Below are 21,418 nucleotides of genomic sequence, written 5' to 3'. Positions count from 1 at the left end.
ATACATGGTCTACATACAAATATGTTCTCCCATTCCATGGGCTGCCTTTTCACTTTATTCACTTGATAGTGTCTATTGATGCACAAAAGTTTTCAGTGTTGATGAAAGACGCTTTATTGATTTTTGTTGTTGCCTGTGCTTTTAGTGTCATAGTCAAGCAATCATTGCCAAATCTATGTGGTGAAGTGTTCTTCCAGTGTTTTCTTCTATGAGTTTTATAGTTTTAGTAATTATGCTTAGGACTTTGATCCATTTTGAGTTAATTTTTGTATATGGTGTTAGCTAAAGGTCCAACATCATTCTTTTGCATATAAATAGCCAGCTTTAGCATCATTTGTTGAAAAGGCTATCCTTTCCCCATTGTGTGGTTTGGCACCCTTGCTGAAAATCGTTTGACAATATACGTGAAGGCTTACTTCTGAGATGTCTTTTCTATTCCATCGGTCTGTTTGTTTGTCTTTATGCTGAAATACTGCAGTGTTTTGATTACTGTAGCTTTGTAATAAGTTTTATAATCAGAAAGTGTGAGACTTCCAGCTTTATTCTTTTTTTTTTCAAGATTGTTTTGACTATTTGGGGTTCCTTGAGATTTTATATGAATTTTAGGATAATTTTTTTTTTTTTTGTATTTCAGCAGAACGTCATTGGGATTTTGATAGTGACTGCATTGAATCCATAGCTTGCTTTGTATAGGATTGACATCTTAACAGTATTAAGTTTTCAATTCATGAACCTGGGTCCTTTCCATTTGTTTGCATCTGATACTTTTTAATATATATTACCCGTTGGCAAGAGTATGCATGTGGATGTAGCTATTGGACTTGCTATTGGATTCTTGCTCTGCTGCTTAACTCATTGTTCAGCTTTAGATAAGTCTCTTTGGAGTCTCTGAGCAACGTTTTCTTGTCTTTACATGGAAGTTGTGGAACATTGTATGTTGTGTATCAAGGGTCTAGCAGAAGGTGTGTGATGCCTTTTTTTTTGTGCCCATCTGCCTTCCTTGGACATCTATGTGTGCCTCAGCTTTGTCTTCTGTGATTTGACCAACACTTTACCTGTTATCTCCCCTTTTTTTAGATTGAACACTGGCCCAGGACACCTGCTGTAACTGAAACCTTATACCCACTATCTCGTTCAGTTTATTCAGCTAAGGTGCTAACTCCAGTTTCAGGTCAGTGGTAGCTGCACTCCACCTTTCAGCAGAGATCATTGCCCAGCCCAGTGGCTGGCCACTTGAGATCCAGCACTTGGAGGAGAACTGTGGCTTTAAACAAGCATCATCATAGGGTGATAAGGAAGGAAGTATGGGATGACTTTAAAGGGTAGCTCAATCATTAGTGCTACTCCTGAGTTAATGGTTTAATCATACTATATGCTTGTGTAATGTTCTATATTTTCCAACTTATTTTTTTACCTCGTGGATCTCAAAGCTGAATCAACACGAGAAACACCTGAGGAATTTGTTAAAAACTGCCTGGGAGCCCCACACCTAATCTCTTGAGTCAGGATTCCTAGGACAGTGACTAAGGAATTTGTGTTTTTAACAAATTCCTCAGCTAGTTCTCCGGGAACTGACCTGGCACTGGTCCACAGACAGGCCTTTGGGAACCCTTGACCCATGCCCTCTGTCAGTTCAAGAATCTCATTTTCAAAATCAGATAGGATTTAAAGGTCTGGACAGCTAATGTCAGTATAATAGAGCATTGCACCACAGAAGGCAGGTTTTGTCTTGACCCCAGCCTCATCTTCTATATTTCAATGATCTTAATTTCACAGTTCTCCTTAGCATGTCCTCTGTAGTAGAGATAGGAATCTCATTGCCCTGCTGTACCTTAGAGTTTTTAAGGAGGACATGAAATCTGGATTTTGTTTTGCTTTTTTCTTACATTACTCTGGGCAGGGTCCTGATTGGGTCATACAGCAGCTAAGCCTCAGGATCTTTGTTTTTCAGAATACAAATTCTGGTTCCCTAGACATTTCAGTTTGTTTTAAGAAGTGTTAATGGGATGTGCTTTACTGCCTTCAGGAAACTCAAACAATTCTAGAAACTAAATTTATTTTTTTTATCCCCATTGAAAAACTGCACAAAAATGCAAGTTAAGTCAGCATTTATTATGTGCCGAAATGAATTGAACACATAGCAGAGTTTACAGTAAGGAATGATCAGTGTGAGCTGGAAGATTCAAGGTTTCATGTGGACTGATGATGATAACAGCACAAATACTGTTAGTGTTTTATCAGGTTCTTACTGTGTCTTAGGCCTTGTGCTCATAAGCATTTTGCACATGTGATCTATTTAACCCCACTCCTTCTACGGTCTTCTCTATCTTAATGAAGGTCAGCTTCATCCTCTCAGTTACTTAGGCCAAAAATCCTGGAGTCTTTCTTGTTCTCCTGCTTAGCCCATTCATTAGCCAAAGCTGCCAATTCTGTCCTCCCACCTGGAGCTGTCCGCTTCTCAATATCTGTACTGCTGCCACTTGGTTCAAGCCCTCATCACCCTCTTGCCGGATTATTGCAGTGGCCTTACCTCCATCCCTCTTCCCGTCTTAGTTCCCCAGAGCCTTTCCTCATCACAACAGACAGGATGGCTAAGTCAGATCTCACTCCTCTGCTTAGAACTCTTAAGAATGAAAGTCAAATCCTTCCTGTGGCCCATCAGTCCCTCCCTGATGTGAGCTCTTTCTAACCTGTGTCCTTGCTGTCTTTGTATGTGCCAGACTTGCTCCCAATTCCAGTCCCTGATTGGAGCTCCTTCCCTTCCTCCCTCTCCTTTCCTGTCTGTGTGGCTCATGTCCTCATCCTTTTCTCCAGGTCTTTCCTTAGCCACCCCTACCCTTCTGTTTACACCCATACCTGCAACTAAAGGTCCCCAACTTTTCTGATCCTATCCCATAATAGCAGTCACTGTGAACAAGTTAATGTAGGCGCTACCCAAATTCATTTGCATTCTGCCTATCCACCTTACCAATGACAGCCGCTAAGATGAACCAAAAAATGTTTCATCTTCATTGCATGACTTTTTCTGCCAGAATACATGTCCTTTGAGAGCAAGACCTTTTCTAGGTCCTTTCATTCTGCATCTTTGATCCTAGATTAATACCTGGAAGGTAGTAATCATGTATAAATGTCTGTTGAAAAAATGAAACCTCTTTTACATATGATGAAACAGAATCTGAAGGTTTAAGAAATTTGCCTAGAGGAGCACAGTGAGTAAATGGCTAAGCCAGGATTGGAACTTACGTCTTATGCAAATCTCTGCATATTCGATACCACAAGAAATTGTAACTATGGGATGGAAAAGACATTGCAGGGAGGGAGTTCCAAGAAGGAAGCTGGGGAGGTTGGAGTGGCACAGGTGTATTTGAGAAGACTTTAAGTTGTCTTAGTGGTTTTGGTTGGTAAGGTGGATAGGTAGAATGAAGCTAAATTTGGGTCGGGCCTTTAATGCTGTATTAAGAGGCTTGAGAAGTTTTACTCTAACTTTGGGATAATAATAATTCTTATCACATAAGATTCTCAAAATTCAAATACTTAAAAGGCATTTAGAAAGTACGTGGCACCTACAGAATGCTCACTATAAATGTTGCAATTTAGAGTATATTTTGATAGCAGAGCAAACCCAGGCTGCTGTTGCCAGAGTAGAAATTTCTAGTGTTTTGGACTCATATAAATAATTTTTAGAGCATTCCCAATTTCAGATTTTTATTTCTTCAAAACTAAAGAATCTCGTGAGTAAATAAATTGCGCTACATACAGCTGTTTAAGTGGAGGATGGTTCAGTACTTGTAAAAGGAAGAAACAGGGAAATTTTAGAATCACGTATTTAAATTTGGTTTTCCTCTATTAGAATTATGTTGAAGCCAGTAGCTTCCAATCCTATTTGTGCGTGAGAACTCCCATCTAAAACTTCTAAAACGTCCTTCTAAAACTGACGTATTTAACTTAGTTTTCCTCTATTAGAATTATGTTGAAGCCAGTAGCTTCCAATCCTATTTGTGCATGAGAACTCCCTTCTAAAATTCTAGATTCCAGGACTACTCCAGGCCCTCTGAACCAGAATCTCTGGGACTAGAGTCCAGGAAGCAAGGTATGAACATCTCTTAGGTAATTTTGAAAATGTATGGCCAGATTTGGGAACCACTGGTTAAAACAACTTGTTAACCTTTTTTTTAAGCGAAAAGGAGTATTTTACCTTTTTGCTCAGAAATCTGTTCTAAAGACAAGAACCCTTTCTAGTTGTATGGCATTTTTATGGAGGGACTCGGGCCTGTGCTTCAAGGAGAAACTCTGTGGCTAAAATGTGACAGGGGTTGTAAATACAAATAGAATAAATGGTGTGGCTTCCTGACCCTAGAGATGGTGAGGATTCTAGTTATACAGGAAAGACTGCAGGAGAAACAGGTTGGTTCACCTTCAGTGACAAAGGTCAGAGAAGTTACACTTTAATCACCAGTAACTGCTCATACTGAAGTCTGGGAACGAGCCCTTCTCTCCCAAACGTGGGGTTGATGGTGAAATGAGGCTTCAGGTTGCTGATGACTCATCATTCTGAAATAGGTGGGGCCGTGTTCAAGAGCATAATACAGATCACGTATGGCTTTCTCTTGCCTTCTGTTGGCCAAAGCTGGCAATCCATTTTTTTTTCCTCCATAAGAATAAAAGCCAAACTTAAAACTACTTGCTCCTAGCTGAGGAACAAGAGAAATAAATTTTGATGTCTGATTTGCCATCCTATAGTGATATCCCGTGCTGCTTTCCAGTTTTGCAAATGTATAGGCTTTTAATCTGAGCAGCTAGAATATGGATGAGAAGGTGCACAACTCTGGACATTATTTTAGCTAGCACGAGCCAAGAGAAACAGCAGGAAATCTTAGCAGGGCATTCTTTCAGGCAAACTGCATTCTGGCACCCTTGAGCCCATATTCCTCAAGAGTGCTTTGCCTAGAAGCTTTTCCTGGGCTTCCCCAAGCCAAGAGACATGTCATCCATTCTTCCTATTCTTCCATGACCTGCTTCATGCTTAGTAGGTCGATAGCTTCATAAGTGGCATGTCAATGGATGAATATGATGTATGTCATGATACATACAGTAAAGGAACAGAAAATACTTTGAAGGTTAAGTTTTAGAGTAAAATTGGAGGGGAAAAGCATGGACGATTATGGCTTTGAGTGTCTTAGATTTGCCCCTTCCAATGGAAGAAGAAAAGCATTCCAAGTAAGGGAACTGAATAAGCAAAAACATAGAGGTGGGGGGGGGGCATACAGGGTGGTCGTGTAGATATTTTCAGCCCAGCTAAGATATGTATGTATCATAACTGACCATTATCACTGATAGAACATTCAAATAAAAAGTATAAAAGACAATGACTTAACTATTCATATTTTGGGACCCCAGTGGGACAGACATCCATTTTGCTCCTAACTAGTGTTGTAACCTTAGGCAAATCACTTTACTTCTGGGCTTATAAAGTGGGAGTGTGAAAATAGATTCCGTTATGATTGTGAGTCTAAGTGGGTGGTAACACTCAAAACACTACACAGTACAGTACTCTCTGTACAAGGGAAGAAAATATGTTTCTTTGAGGCAAAAACCAAAAGTATCAGTAAAACACGAATGGGAGTTGTGTTGTGAAGTTTTGATGTTATTTGGTGGTGATATGACTGGGATCACTTCCAGTCTGCTCTGCCAGTCAAACACTTGAGATTTCCTTGGGTTATATGGGTAACTAGCAGGAGCGAACTGGGAACAGAGTACCACACTTATTGTAAGTCAGGCCTGTGCATGGGTCTCACCAGTAAGGCGAGGCTGGAAGGGCTGCCGCCTTTTCCTAGGCCTGTCCAGATCACCCTCAGTCTGGTTCTAAGAGAGATAAAGAGGAGAGTTGCCCCTGACAGGAAGGAGGAGCAGGAGAGTTGCTTAAAGTTAATGATTTTATCTAAAGTTAACAAATTTGGCTTAGGTTGGAATCTTTTGAACAGACTAAGCCAGTAATGTTTGTGTTTTGTTTTTATTTCTAATTTTTAAAAGCTGTGTGTAAATTTGAGAACCTGTGGCAATAGAAAGAATGAAGCAACTTGGGTTCTAGTTCTGACTCTCTCCAATCACGGTCATTTGACTGTAGGCAAATGATTACTTTCCTGCCCTAGGACTTTTTCCTTGTCCCTTAAATGGAGAGAGATGTCTCTTTCTTGTCTTTTCAGAGTTTTTTTTTTTTTTTTTTTTTTAAATTGAATCAACCTATAAGGATTTGGGAAATAGTAAATCCTTCAATAAATGTAATTATGTTAATACTAACATTTCATAAGAAAGAAAATATTCAAACAGGTTCTTTGGGTCTACCTGTGGTTTTTAGAAGGTTAATGGTGAGATATATGTATAATTTGCTTACTTGCTAACGGGAGATCAGTTTTCACTGTTGGCTGTTCTTGTTGTCTCAGAGTCATCATAACTACAGTTTCTGCATCCCACTCTTATTCATTAACTTGGAAATGCAAATAAAGTAGTAATTTTTCATGATCATATTTTTAATAAGAAAATGGGATTTTTAATTAAAAAGTTATCTGGGCATGGTGGCACATACTTGTAATATCAGCTACTTGGGAGGCTGAAGTGGGAGGATCACTTGAGCCCAGGAGTTTGAGCTGCAGTAAGCTATGATTGCACCGCTGCACCCCAGCCTGGGCAACAGAGCGAGACACTGTCTCCAAAAAAAGAAAAAGAGAAGAAGAAAATGGGGTTTTTGGTGTTCTTGATATTTTAGAAAATGCTATACATTAAGTGGTTTCCTTTTTTTCCTTCTTCAGGTAAAGATCTTTAGTGTTACGAACTCCTTAAAAATAATCAAGCCAGATTAATTAGTGTGCATCTGTAATTAAAAGTGGTTTAAGTTTCCTTTTCATATTTAGCACTCAGTTCATACTTTAAACATTCCAAATCCAGTATGTTTAAGGAAGAGGCAGAGCCTTCCTCTCGGTGCCCTGGAATTTGCTCCCTGTGCCTCGTGAATTGGAATGGTATCCCTCTGGAAGCAAAACCTTCTAAAGAAGTACATTATGGGAAAACATTTCTTGAGGATTCATCCTAGTATTACTCCTGGATTTGAGTTTACAGGAAACTTTGTTTTCTGAAAAATCGAATGAGCTAGCCCTCAGTTAGTCAACAAAGCTGGGACAATTATGAATGAAACCACACAATTAAAAAGTATGGAACCCCTTCTGCTCCTGTCCTCTTTTCTGCTTTTTAATTAAGTGACCTCAGAAGTTGTACCACAAAGCTTCTTGTTTTATTTTAAGACAAGTTTATTGCTGCAGAGGGATATAGAATTTGGACTTGACACAGTTGGAGCCAGTAATTTTAACATTTTTCTTCACCCACTAGATCACTGTACTGGCCTGCCCTTGTGGGATTGCTTTATTTCAGTGACAGTTCCTGAGTAGTTGGACTGAGTCCCTGGGACTTTGTCTTCTTTCTTTCAGGCCCCCAAGAAGACAGCAGTATGCGAAGCTTTGGGAAGGCCTCCTCAGAAGAGGACTGTACTGACCTCTCAGCAGGACACTTCAGTCTGGGATGGAAGAGTCCTTGGGCAAAGTCTTGATGCAGGCAGGGGCATTGCAGCAAGAGGATGTGAAAATCCACAGCCCTGGCCTTCCTCTCTCAGATACTGGTCAGGAGGACATAGTGTCAGATGAGTGACTTTCTGTCCATGCCCACCTTGGAGAACCAGTCTAATTTTAGGGTTATCAACTCAGGGCAGGGCACGTGTCATGGGCCTATGATATGTAGGTTCCGGAGTTGGAAGAACTCTCAAGCAGTAGGTTACGGCAGGGGTCCGTGACCTGTTAGGAGCCCGGCTACACAGCAGTAGGTGAGCAGTGGGCAAGCATTACCTCCTGAGCTGCGCCTCCTGCCAGATCAGCTGCAGCGTTAGATTCTCATAGGAGCGCAAACCCTATTGTGAACTGCATATACATTTAGGTTGAGCACTCTAATGTCTGATGATCTGAAGTGGAACAGTTTCATCCCAAAACCATCCCAACCCACCCTACTCCAGTCTGTGGAAAAATTGTCTTCCATGAAAATGGTTCCTGGTGCCAAAAATGTTGGGCATTGCTGAGTTAGGGGATCCCATGAGAGGTGTACACACCATCTGGCATGCTTTTGAGGAGTTACACTCAGGTGCTGCCAGGCACCAGGGTCCCAGGTAGGATGACAGGCAGAGGCCTAGGGAGGCTGGATCTGCGTTTTCCTGCAGCACAGTCCACTTTAACTGGCTTTCAGTATTGGCACTGAAGGTGTTAGGAGACTCTTAGACACTTCTCAGAGAGGTTAGGAAGTGTAATGTCAGTCTAGAACCTAATGGCAACCTTTTACGTAGATAATATTCATTTCCTCAGTTGCAGTTTTGCCAGAAGCTTGTTCTGTCTCACTTCCTGATTTGCCTTCCTCTCTGGGCTCCTCAAAGCTGTTTTTAATTGGGCACAAGTTATTCCTCAGTAAGATGGAAAGAACACTAACTAAGGACTGGGTATACACACAGGAGTCAGTCCCTCCACCCTGCCTATCCGGGTGTCTGCTTGCTCAGGTGTTGGGTGGTGATTAGACTCGTGGTTTGCATCTGTGGTGTTAAATTTTCTGGAATACTTATATGTGCTTCCTCATTTGTTCCCACAGCATTTATCTAAGTGTGCTAAGCAGACATTTTCCCCATTGTGCAGATGAAACTGAAATAAGTGGCCTGCTCAGAGTCCCAGTGTCGGTCGTGTCCCCAGAGGTGTGATGATGCAAAGCTCTTAATTCTTAATCTTTTATGCTCCCTACCACACAAGTAGCCTTGCAGTGCACCAAGCATCTGGTGAGATGTAAGGCCTGTGAACATATATTTGAGTATAAGATATTAGTATTCTAACAAAAGTAATTTCTGTTGCATGGGAATAAAGGGCAGTATTTTTATAAATACCTGCCATAAAAAAAAGCATTAAGTTAATCAACAGTCCGTATTGTTCATTCAGTGTTAATACCCATTTTCATCTTTAACATGTTACTGTGGGACTTTAAAAGGGAGAAGACGTGTTGGTCAGGCTGGTCTCGAACTCTCGACCTCAGATGATTTGCCCGCCTTGGCCTCCCAAAGTGCTGGGATTACAGATATGAGCCACTGTACCCGGTAATAGTCCTGTTTTTATACAAGGAAAAATATTACATGTTCTGTATAATTAAGCATCCATTGGTTTTATAAAGGATTTTTTAAAAAATATTTTTATATTTATTGAATTTAAAGTTTATTTGTAATATGTGTAAATTAGCATACATATACAGTTACATAATTTGGACACATTAGAAAAATACAAGGAAGAAAGCAGAAAGCATGCATAAGGTTACTTACAAGAGCTAACCACTATCATAATGTGGGGGCGTTTCTTTCCTGTATTTTTATGTATATAGATTTTTAACATACTCTGTTTCGTGCTTTATGTAAAGCTTTTTGTATGTGGCTATTTACACGTAATATTATATTATAAATCCTCAAATTCTTGCATATTCTTTAAAAATTGGGATTTTATTTTATTTGTGTGCCATGTTTATCTCTGGCCACTGGCTGTTAAGACTTTTTCCAGTTTTTCATTCTTGTAGTTTTAGATGAATACCTTTCTATATAAGTTTTTGTTTTCTTATTATAAGTCTCTTACTTTCTTGGATGTAGAGTATTGAGCCAAATGATTTGAACAGTTTTATAGCTCTTAATATATATTATCTTATTGGTGTTCAGAGAGTGGTGCCAGTTTGCATCCGTCTGTAGCATGTGGGATATGTATCTCCCAGACCCTCACCGGCATGGGGAGTGTGTTTGTGTTTGTGTGTGTGTGTGTGACATGCATGTGTGACGCATTCATGGACAACTTTTGTAATTTGCTTGGTCAGAAGTGGTACACTATTGTTTTAACTTCATCTCTTCTAAGACTCATTACTCAGGTGCATGTCTTACCTAGCTAAGCTTTCTGAGGATTAGGAAGCTCTTTCATTTATCTTTCATGCTCCTCCCACCTGCAGCGTCCAGTACAGTGCCTAGTAGAACTGAATGTGTTTATTTACTGAAGTAACAAGAGGGTTTTTTATATCAGATAGCAAACCACATAAAACCATTAAACAAAACTCAGTATCTTATAATTCAGATAAACATGGGAACAGTGCAAAGATGGCTTTCAGTGTGTGTGAGTAGTGAATGGAGTTTTTTGTGTATTTGCTGCTAAAATTACTGTTTTTAAAAAATCAAATACTAGACTGTTGTATGGATGGGCAGGGTTTTCTTTTCATGTCCTTTATGCAAAATTGAAGCATCTTCAGATTTGAAGGCTTTGTGTTTACTTGTTGCATTTTAATAAAGAATACAGTGATGGTGCATGCTTTGTACAGTTTATTTTAGTTTTTAACAATGTTGATGTTAGTTTTGTTGAACACCGTGATACAGATCCTTTGCAAGAGTTTTCACTGTGAAGTTGATGGAAAATAGTGAGAACAGAGTGTTTTCAGGAAGGGCTGTATTTTTAAGGCTCCAGCCTGTCCAGTTTTTATTATACAATGTTCACGTTCACTTCTTTGCTACCCAGTGTCACTAAACATTTAAAGAATAGGATAGATTAATTTTTATGATTTCTAAATGAAATTAATAAATACAGTCTACATTGGTTGGTATTAAATAGAAATTCCTTTCTTCTTCTGCTGTGTTTTCCTCAGACACAAATGCCTCTGCTTAAATTATTAATTGGAATGACTGATTTCCCACTGTGCCATCTGTAATTCAGGGGTCACATTGCTGGAAAGATGTATTAACTAATAACCTCCTGAGAGAAGGAGGTGAGGGCTATCTCTTTTTATCTCTTTCTGATTTAAAAGATTTAATGGGAAGCAGTCAATACTCACAGCTGTTCTTCTGTCTCCTTCAAAAAACTCCATGATCAAAATTATCTATTTAACAAAACAGCCCCTTGTTTATTCTATTTTTGACTTACAGAATGATGGAGAGGGTAGCGGTTTACTACCAGAATTTTTTTCTTGTTTTTTATTGACACACAGGAAGTTTAAAACTTCAGAAAAGTCATATTCTAATACAGTATAAAGTCTCTAAAATAATATCAGATATCAGTTGTAGTTGGGAAGAGAATAGGGACTCCCTGGAGATTGTTTTGGGCAACTCACTCAGCTTCTAAAAGCTTTTCTTTGTCTTTTGCAGAATCAGCTTAGACACTGCCATCACTTACTGCTTTGTGTTCCTCTTATTCTTTGTGTGTAAATTAATGAGCAGTCATCCTATATTTTGTAAACATGACTATTTCCTTTACTGTGTTCCTTTGGAATAGTTATGGCTCTCATTCATTTGCTCAATTTCAAATCAATATGTTTATCAATAAATATACACTCATCTATTAAATTTTCACTATTATTTTTAGAGCGTTAGGTCCCATTGAATCTTTAGAATAATCCTTTCAAATAGATACAATTATTCCCTGTTTACAGATAGGAAACTGAGGCTCAGAGATTATAGATCTTTACCATCATCTCAGCAGCATGTGGTAGAGCTGGATATTTGCTGAGGGTCCATATGCCAGGACACGTCTATGCCTTCACCGTGCTTAGAGTTTAGAGGAGGACAGCAGCAAGTAATAAACTGGTATAGAATAGTCTGGTGTAACTTAGAGTAAAAAGAAAAAAAAGAGCCACAATGCTATGGAGCCCAAAAGCAAGATCACTTAGACTTAAACTTAAGGTTTGAGAAGGCTTTTTAAAACCATGATATGTGAACTGGGGTGTGATGGATAACACCTCTTAGCAAGGCAGGGAATAAGCATGTCTTGAAGAGATGGAGGCAGAGGTAGTAGCATGTACAGAAGATAAGAACATGAAGGTCAACACGTGGGACCATAGACAGTAGAAACCCAACAGCTGCACAGGGGGCCGGAACTCAGACCAAGTCATGAGTGGCCTGTGTTGCCTTAAACAAGCAGCTTTATTCAGAGGGAAATAAAGAACTGTTGAAGGGTTTCATTATAATCTGGGAGAAATATGATAGTGGTTTTAATGATGGTTATGGCGGCTGAGGTGAAGAGATTGACATGGATTTGAGGAGCATTTGGCAGGTAAAATGGGCAGGATTGAATGTGGGCTGTGAAGGGAAGGCATGATGAGCACAGGGTGTTTGGCTTGGGCACCTGAGTGGTTGGTGGTGCCTTTCCCCCAGCCGGGCAGAGGAGGAGCAGATTTGGGTGCAGGAAGAGGTGGGCAGGAGGACCTAGACTATCCTAGTGCAAGTTGGAAATGTCAACTGTGAGACGTCTTTGGGCTTGTGGATAAGGATTTATGAGTCGTCAACGTAGAGATGGCCTATGATATGACAAGGATGGCACGAAGGAATGCATACAATTAAAAGAGAAGGCAGGCTAGGTTAAGCCCTGAAGAACATCAGCATTTAAAGACAACCTGAGGAGGAGGAGGAGCCAGCCAGAAGAGCAGACAGACAAGTGAGGATCCGTGTGCTCTGTGCATGTGGTATGATAATGTGTCGACTCAGGACTTTGGGGTACTTTGGTGTGCAATCATTTCAGTTTAGATGGATGGATACAGGTTAATGATGATTGTCAACCCAGTGCCAGGCATGACTGGGAATAGAAGCAGTGAATATGACAGGCCAGGACCCCACTCAGATGGAGTTTACCAAGCTGCTTTACTTACAGAGTTACCCAAGAGCCCCATTTAACCTTTGATTGGGCCCTTTTTAGTACAAATCAGTATAAAGGAAACTCATAATATGGGGTTCTTGTGGAGACTGAATCCTTTGGGCTTTCTTTATTGAGGTCTTCCTTTACTCCAATGAAAAAATTCTTACTACATCAATGGGATCAGCTTTTCTGGGACATCACTTGAGAAATGCCTCCAAATAGCATGTGGAGGACTTTAAAAATTAGCCTATCACCATTGTGAACTCTGTAGCAATAAAAGACTTTATTCTCCTTCACAGATCATAGGTTATCGGTTATAAAATCCCAAAGAGGATAATTCTGTTTGTTTTTATGTTCTTATGTTTCAAAAATATTTATCTTTGGTACCACCCCCAGTATTTAATTCAGGATAGATGTTTAAGAACTTACTTTCATGTTCAGATCTATCAAAAACTTACCAGGCAAAAATGTTACTGAACTTACAGTAGCTCCTTTATCAAATTGTCTCATATCCTTGATTTTCATAGTCTACTGTAATGTGAATGTGAGTTGATGGGTTGTTTTGTAGCTATCTAGTTATAATTTCACTTAATACCGGGCTTATTTTTTGGTAAACACATTTTGGATGATCAGACCTCAAGTGCGAGCAGCACCTCAGCCTCAGCTCATTGATTGTCATCTCGACCACAGAGAGAGGGTAACAGTGGGGTCAGTTTGTTCTTCCTTTTATTCCCTGTCCTGTTATACATATTAGTATTAGAGCTGTTGGGATACTGGCATGAAAAATAAGCATTTTTATTATAGTTATACATGTATTACAAATCTGCTATATAATTTTAACCATTTTTTTCCCTTGAATGGGGCTCATAATTTGCGCATTTTGTGATTTTCAATCCATTTGCTACAGCTGCAGTCCTGATAAGTGGCTCAATTATAACTATAATATTGGTCTTAAAGACTCACTGATGTCTCATGGAAAACTTTGAAAAACATCTTATTTAAAGACAATTATGCTTAAATATCAAATGTTCTCCATATCTTTTCTTTTCTATCCTTTAAAAATTATTACCAAGACAGCATGAGAACAGATTACTCCTTTCAGCACTAAAATTCTTCAATTTCAGATGGTTGCTGTGTACCCTAGCCTTTCCTCACTTGGGGGCACCCCACTACCTGTGGGGCTTCTGTCTGGTTTTTAAAAAGTGCTTGCAGAATGTTGGTGATAATTTTTTATTTTTCCTGGGGAGCAAAAGCCATAGAATTTCATGAAATGCAAGAATAATTGGAAACTATGGGAGAGAGAAAGGGACAGTGCCTTTGACAGTAAAAAGCAGCTTAGCAGTAAGAAAACTGTATGTAGACACAATCTAGAGATCCATTTTAATTAAATCATTCAAAGGCAAAGTCTTTCTTCTCACCACCCTCCAGATGGTCAGAATCTAGGTTTAGGAAATTACCTGGAAGAGAGGATATTCATGTTGCTGGCAAGGTCACAGGCCTCATGTAAAATATTAGTCTGTCATCTTTATAAAGTTCTCGGGAAGGGATTAAGTGAGCCTCACATTTTCATTGATGTTTGCTTTTTCTTAAGCTATACCAGCTTAGAAGTATGAGTTCATTGAACCATTTACTTAGGAAAGTAGTTAGTATCCTTGTGCTCTTAATTAGAATAAGGCAGGAGGGAGCTAATGGTACCTGTGGTACTCACTGTATACATGTACAACGAGAATCCAATTTATGCTGTATCTTCTTAATATTTCATTATAGAACTTTTGCTTTCTAAGGAAAATACCATGGCCTTTTCTGAGGACTCTACATTTGCCAGTCTAAAACTATAACTGTGTTTTTTTTTTTTTTTTCCAATCTGTTAGAATGACAAGATAATGTAAAATCACAGAGAGGGAAAGACAGGCGTAACACTCAGCTGCTCGTGATAAAGAAGGTGTGTGTGGGCTCCTCGCTTCATATAGCTTCATCTCTAACTTGGTCATGAAGCTGAGGTGCCCTTTTGACCAGGTCTTTCGATTGCACAGTTTCCATGTGCCATCCAGTTTTGGAGTGGTACCATTTACGGGCGTGCATCCAGAGCCCCAGGAAGCTGGCGGCATGCCACCTACAGAAAATTGAGCTCTGCAGACAGTCAGCTGCTTAGCCCCGCTCACAAGGGGACAGATTCTGATGGCAGGATTGGCCGTTTAGGCCTCCTTATTACCTGTCATGTTTGGGAATGGGCCTTGGGATCTACTAGAGGAAGCTGCAGAGATGCTTAGAAGATGAAGTATGGCGTTCTTTTCTTTGTATACAATTAGAAGACATGTCTGTAATCACCTCGTTTTGCTGGTACAAAAGTGGGAGTGGGAAGCTCTCTTTTCAGAGTGGAATAGTTGCTGAATTTTCTGTTTACCTGTTACAAGGATTTGGGAAAATGACATGGAGCAAATAGTGTCCTGCATAGTGTTAACAACCATTCATAGGTATCTGATTGTATAATGAGTGGTTTTTTTACAAAGTTATATCATATGAAATTTTTGTGATTATAATATATTGTATTCCTGTGACTACTGGAATTTTCCATTTAGATGTTTTATAATATATGGGCTTACTGCCTAACATATTTGTGTAGTAATTTGTTAATTTAATAATATTTTAAACATCTACCACATACTAGAAACAGCTCCAGGCACCACAGATGAAATGGAGAAAACAAACATAGGCTGGATTCACAGAGCTTTCTCCTGGGGAGAGACACACAGACAGAAGCAGGAAGTCATTAGATGGCATGGAACATGGCTGTTTGGGAAGTAGAGGACACCATGGGAATATGTGTTAGGGTTACTCAGTTGGGGGAGAGGGATGATCATGAATGATTGTCAGCTCAGTACAGGCAGTGGATGCTCCATTTAGAGGTAGCAGCTGGGACACAAGCCTGGAGAGTGGGCTGTTTGAAGACTTGAAAGACATTTGGTATGACTGGGGCAGGGCATAGAAAACAAGCGAGGAGGGAGAGAGATTAAACAACACAGAGTTTCCACAAGCTACAATAGAGGAAGATCTCAGGGGAGGAGTTGCAAGGGGATGGGATCTGCGCTGCATCTCAGGACCAATAATTGTGGCCGGGGGATGAGGTATTCTTAACTGGCCACGTGTTAGATGTGGAGTTAGCCTCATACAAATTAAATGATTCTCCAAAGCAATTCAAAATACCATTACCAGAGAAAGGGGAATGGATTCTAGATAGGAAAAATCAGTAGCTGTCAACTAAAGCCGGTGTTCTTAGCACAAACAAATTATCAAAATTCACAACAGAAGGAATATTCTCAGATACCTTTAAGAAAAAATTTCATGTGCCCTCAGTTTGCTATAGTTTTTGTCCTTTATAGTGAACCTAATGATAAGATTCAGCATAAATTCATCTATTTTTAATTTCATATGTTATTTATATTTTAAAATATTTATTTGAGACAGGATCTCACGTTGTTGCCCACACTGGGGTGCAGTGGTGTGATCATAGCTCACTGCCACCTCTAATTTCTAGGCTCAAGGGATCCTCCTGCCTCAGCCTCCCAAGTAGCTGAGATTACATTTGTGTACCACTACACCTGGCTAATTAAAAAAATAAGTTTTTGTAGAGATGGGCTCTTGCTGTGTTGCCCATGCTCATCTCAAATTCTTGGGGTTAAGTGATCCTCCTGCCTCACCTTCTGAAAGTGCTGGCATTATAGGTGTGAGCCACCACACCCAGCTAATCTTTATATTTGACTATATATTGGTGTCTTCCATTTTTTCACAAGATAGGTGTAATAAACATTTTGTATCTTTAATGTCGTCTGTTAAACATTGAGAAAGCTACAAATGTTAGAGGAATCTGAAAGCTTAGAAGATAGATTTTCAAATAAGAATCTGAGCCAAGTAAATTATAATAGCTGGTCAGGTTTTCCAGGACTAATTATCGCCTTACCCTTGCTAATCCTGGTTTTAATATTTAATAGTTTCTGTAGTTTATTTTGCACATCTATTAGTTGGTGCCTTAAACTCAGAGCTTCCCTGTGGAGTGTGGTCAATAGGTTAAAAGTGTGGGGAGATGCTGGTTTGCTCATCTCTCTGGGTGATGGGTTGAGCCCAGGGTGGTCAGTCGATTATGCCTTTAGTCTGAGCATTTCCTTCTTGACCCCCTTGTGCTGCACAGATATTGGTACTTCAGTATATGCCATGACACAGAAAAGAAAGGAAGGTAGGATTTGTCCTAATTATTTGGATGGCATTCATTTTGTAAATAAGAGGATAAAGGAGTTTCGAGGTGATGATTAAAGTGGTTCTTTGCATTTCATAGATGCATTTGTTAATGTCATTTCTAGTTAAGGACTGATTATTTGCAAGAGTACAACTTTCTAATTCATTATGCCACAAGTGACCTGTAAAATAAAGTCCCCTGGAAATAGAAACACTGCAGTTTACCCATATGTTTGTAGATACTTGATTTAATAACTCTTCTCTTTAATTACACATGTTATTCTTTGAACTTATTCTTTCTTTATTTAGACACAAACATTTTCAGATATTATTTTCCAAACTCATGACAGGTTGTCTTACTCATTGGCAGAAGAATGAAAGAACCACTTTACCTCTTCTGAACATAATGAGGGTAATAAAGGTAAAATATAGCCAAAGCATAAGAAATATTAATAACTAATTCAGCTTGAAAGTATTCAAATCCCAACAAATTTAACAGCACAAAAACTCTTTCCAGTGGACTCTTAATGGCTTTGAGATGAGCATGTGGGGGTGTCTTGGAGTAGTAGATATTTTCTTGTGGTGACAGTTGCTTTCCCCTACCATAAAAAATAATTTAGTTCTAGGATGGCAATGTGTCATCTACTCTCAGAGCTGTTCCATTATGGAGGAAATAAAATGATATATTAGGATATGGCAAACAGAGGGAAAATGAGTAGTCAGATACTGACATGCACAGAATACACGTACTATCCCATGGTTTTCAGAAAGATAAGATAAATGACTATGTCTTACCTAATTCTCTTAGAATTATTATGTTTAAAAGGATCAAGGATGACTGAATTACAGTTATTTCCTATACAGCTTAGGCTACTATCAAATCCATTCCTGGAGACTGAAAAACTGACAACTGAGGTACAAAAAAAACAACTTCTTACCCAGTATCTCCCACTGAATGTATTTGATGTATCAGATACCAACCAGATCCTTGAAGACCTCTTCCCACTTAAAGGGGGAGCTGTGTGAGTTCTTGACTACAAGTGATTGTTATGAAAACTCTCCTGTCAATGTCTGGTATTGACCCTTTTGTTGTGGGACATTTTGAGTTTAAATGTTTTGAAAGAAAGTAAAATAATAATACTGAAACTTGTTATATATGTGACTTGTGCTACTCTTACTGCCAGTTCATTCATTAAAATACTTCATGAATCCCTCGTTTAAGCCAGGCTACGTTAATAGTTAATGATGGTACACAGCTGAAAGGCATGGTTCTTGGCTTAGAGGAACTTGAAGTCAGTGAGTTGCTAAACAGCAATTAAAGATAAGGAAAATTACTCTGTTGGATATAGATGGAGTGCTGTGGGATCACAACATTCTTTGCTTAGACGTGATTAGAGTGGGAGACATCCTAAGAAAGTTTCTCAGGTAAGTTAAGGCCTGATTGTATTGTGTGAATTCTGTCTAGCCATGTAGAGAAGGAAGATGGTGCTCCAGGGAGGAGTGTTAGAAACAGTGCTGTGGATCATGAAACTCCTTGGGCAGAAGCAGGAGAGAAAGACAGATACGAAATCTATCGTAGAATGTACTCAACTTGAAGTATATTAATTGCTAATGGCTACTTCCTATCTTTTAATTCAGGTGAAGGAAATACTCATGACCAGATGTCTTAAGGAATGCTGTTGGAAAGAACAGATGTGTACAACGTTATTATGACGACAGAGAAGCAAGTTGGCTTTGGAGGAACTGTATTCTGAGGATGTTGTTTGCTTTGGGTTAAAAAAAAAATACAACTACAGACAAGCCTTTATATCTGCAAGTATTATGGCGTGGTCAATAGCAATGTAATTTGATTTACATCAGTCTTCCTGGTGAGACTTGGAGGCTCTTCCTCAGTAGACATGAGTGACCCAAGGCAGTCACAAGAAGAGAAGCACAAGCTCGGCAGAGCCTCTTCAAAGTTCAAGGATCCCCCTAGAATCATGCAGTCAGATGATTATTTTGCTCGGAAGTTTAAAGCCATTAATGGCAACATGGGACCCACTACTTCTTTAAATGCCCCAAATTCCAATGAGACTGGCGGTGGTGGTCCGGCTAATGGTACCCCAGCTGTGCCCAAGATGGGTGTGAGAGCAAGGGTGTCTGAATGGCCTCCTAAAAAGGACTGTTCCAAGGAGCTAACCTGCAAGGCACTGTGGGAAAGCCGGTCTCAGACCAGTTATGAAAGCGTCACCTCCGCCATGCAGAATGGGCAGAGTGACCAGAGTGAAGGTCAGCAAGAGGAGCAGCTTGATCTGGACTTCGTGGAGGCCAAGTACACCATCGGAGACATCTTTGTCCATTCCCCTCAGAGAGGGCTTCACCCCATAAGACAGAGGAGCAATAGTGATGTCACTATCAGTGACATTGATGCCGAAGATGTCTTAGATCAAAATGCAGTCAACCCCAACACTGGGGCTGCCCTGCACCGGGAGTATGGAAGTACTTCGTCCATCGATAGGCAAGGCTTATCTGGTGAAAACTTTTTTGCTATGCTCAGAGGGTACCGAGTAGAAAATTATGACCACAAAGCAATGGTCCCTTTCGGGTTCCCTGAATTTTTCCCCTGTGACCCTGCAATCTCTCCCAGCCTTCACGCAGCAGCACAGATTTCTAGGGGAGAATTTGTCCGCATCTCAGGATTAGACTACATGGACAGTGCCCTCCTGATGGGGAGAGACAGGGACAAGCCTTTCAAACGGAGGTTGAAATCAGAGTCAGTGGAAACATCCCTCTTTCGAAAGCTTCGAACTGTTAAAAGTGAGCACGAAACTTTCAAGTTCACATCTGACCTGGAGGAGAGCCGACTTGAGAGGGGTGTTCGCCCTTGGAATTGTCAGCGATGTTTTGCACATTATGATGTCCAGAGCATTTTGTTTAATATCAACGAAGCCATGGCTACGAGGGCTAATGTGGGGAAAAGGAAAAACATAACCACTGGGGCTTCTGCAGCATCCCAGACTCAGATGCCCACAGGCCAGACAGGCAACTGTGAGTCCCCTTTAGGGAGCAAGGAGGACCTCAACTCCAAAGAGAACCTGGATGCCGATGAGGGTGACGGGAAAAGTAACGACCTTGTCCTTAGTTGTCCTTACTTTAGAAATGAGACTGGAGGGGAAGGTGACAGGCGGATTGCGCTCTCTCGGGCCAACTCGTCCTCTTTCAGTTCTGGGGAAAGCTGCTCTTTTGAATCGTCTCTCAGTTCTCACTGCACAAATGCAGGTGTCTCAGTCTTGGAAGTGCCCAGAGAAAACCAGCCCATTCACAGGGAGAAAGTAAAGCGCTACATCATAGAACACATTGACCTTGGGGCCTACTATTACCGAAAATTCTTCTATGGGAAAGGTAAGGAAGAGCCCTGGATGTTTTGTGTGTGTCTCGGGAGTAATTTTTTAAGGGCCAGTCACAATGTTTTGCTTTGTGTTGGAGCACCTTCCTCAGAGTGTCCAAGGCTATAGTCCACTGGGCTGGACCTTGTTCTCTCCATCATGGTCCCTCCATAGCTTCGAGGCTAATTTTTTCTTTGGAAAAGTGCAATTCCATGCCTTTGTTGATTGGTTGTCGTTTATGTGTAAATGCACTTTTGGTTTCTCTTTCTGTCTTTCTTTGTCTGCCAATTTGTGAGCATCACAAATTCAGATTGATTTAGGTTTTACCCCTTGTAAGAAGTCTTCCCTGATTAATTATGTCCTTCTCCTATTCCTCTGAATAATCTCTTACACTGCTTACAGTGGATAATTCTGTGATTCCCTCACCTCTCTAGTGTTTCTGTACCTTGCTTCGCCTTCATTGCTGTACGTGTTGGACATGTTAAATCTTTGTTGAAAGAATGCATGCATTACTACAACAAATTTTGTTTTCTTGTTGTTCTGTAGATGGGCTTAAGTATTAGACACGAATGGTAAATTATTTAATCCTGTGTCGAATAAATGGTTTTTGCTTACGTATGTCTTCAGGCTTGAAGGATGCATTCTTCAGAGGTTATGTAGTTGAATCCTCAACCTTTAAATAAGTCTCCCTAATTATCCCAGGGCCAGGAGAATTGGTTCTGACTTAGAGACCTACAGAGAAACAGGTTCCACATGTGTCAGTAACACATGCCGAGGAAATACTCCGGCATCTCTCACCACCTTCTTGTTGGGTGCAGATGGTATCCTTCACCCCTTCATTATAGTGCAGCTTACTTTTCAGAGCCGTATTTTTCTGTCTTTAGTTTCACCTGCCAGCCCTCTTCCTTCTCCCAGGGATCCAGGGGTAACCTCATGGAGCACCTGAGGAGACAGAGGGTGGGCCCGAGCACTCTCCTCTTCCTGTTTCTCAGTGCATAAACTATTCTGCCTCTAGTGCAGATAACCAGGAGCTGACTGCACTTTTTATTATTATTATTTTTGCTTTAAGTTCTGGGATATATGTGCTGAACATACAGGTTTGTTTTATAT

The 21,418-nt window shown here is 40.1% G+C and overlaps 1 protein-coding gene across 3 annotated transcripts in view; it reads left to right on the top strand.

Annotated features, from left to right (window-relative positions):
- Positions 1-21,418, top strand: part of SIPA1L2 (signal induced proliferation associated 1 like 2) — a 230,429-nt gene that overhangs the window by 97,727 nt on the left and 111,284 nt on the right. For all 3 annotated transcript variants that reach the window (XM_037737792.1, XM_017526547.2, XM_017526549.2), the window contains exon 2: positions 18,582-20,324. In XM_037737792.1, coding sequence (XP_037593720.1) covers positions 18,842-20,324 — 1,483 coding nt within the window. In that variant the 5' untranslated portion in view covers positions 18,582-18,841. The remainder of the gene's footprint in view (positions 1-18,581; positions 20,325-21,418) is intronic.

The sequence above is a fragment of the Cebus imitator genome, unplaced genomic scaffold (genome assembly GCF_001604975.1).
Source record: "Cebus imitator isolate Cc_AM_T3 unplaced genomic scaffold, Cebus_imitator-1.0 Scaffold42, whole genome shotgun sequence".
Classification (NCBI taxonomy): domain Eukaryota; kingdom Metazoa; phylum Chordata; class Mammalia; order Primates; family Cebidae; genus Cebus; species Cebus imitator.
Note: the sequence above shows the minus strand (reverse complement) of the source record. Positions and strands in the feature narration are given on the sequence as shown.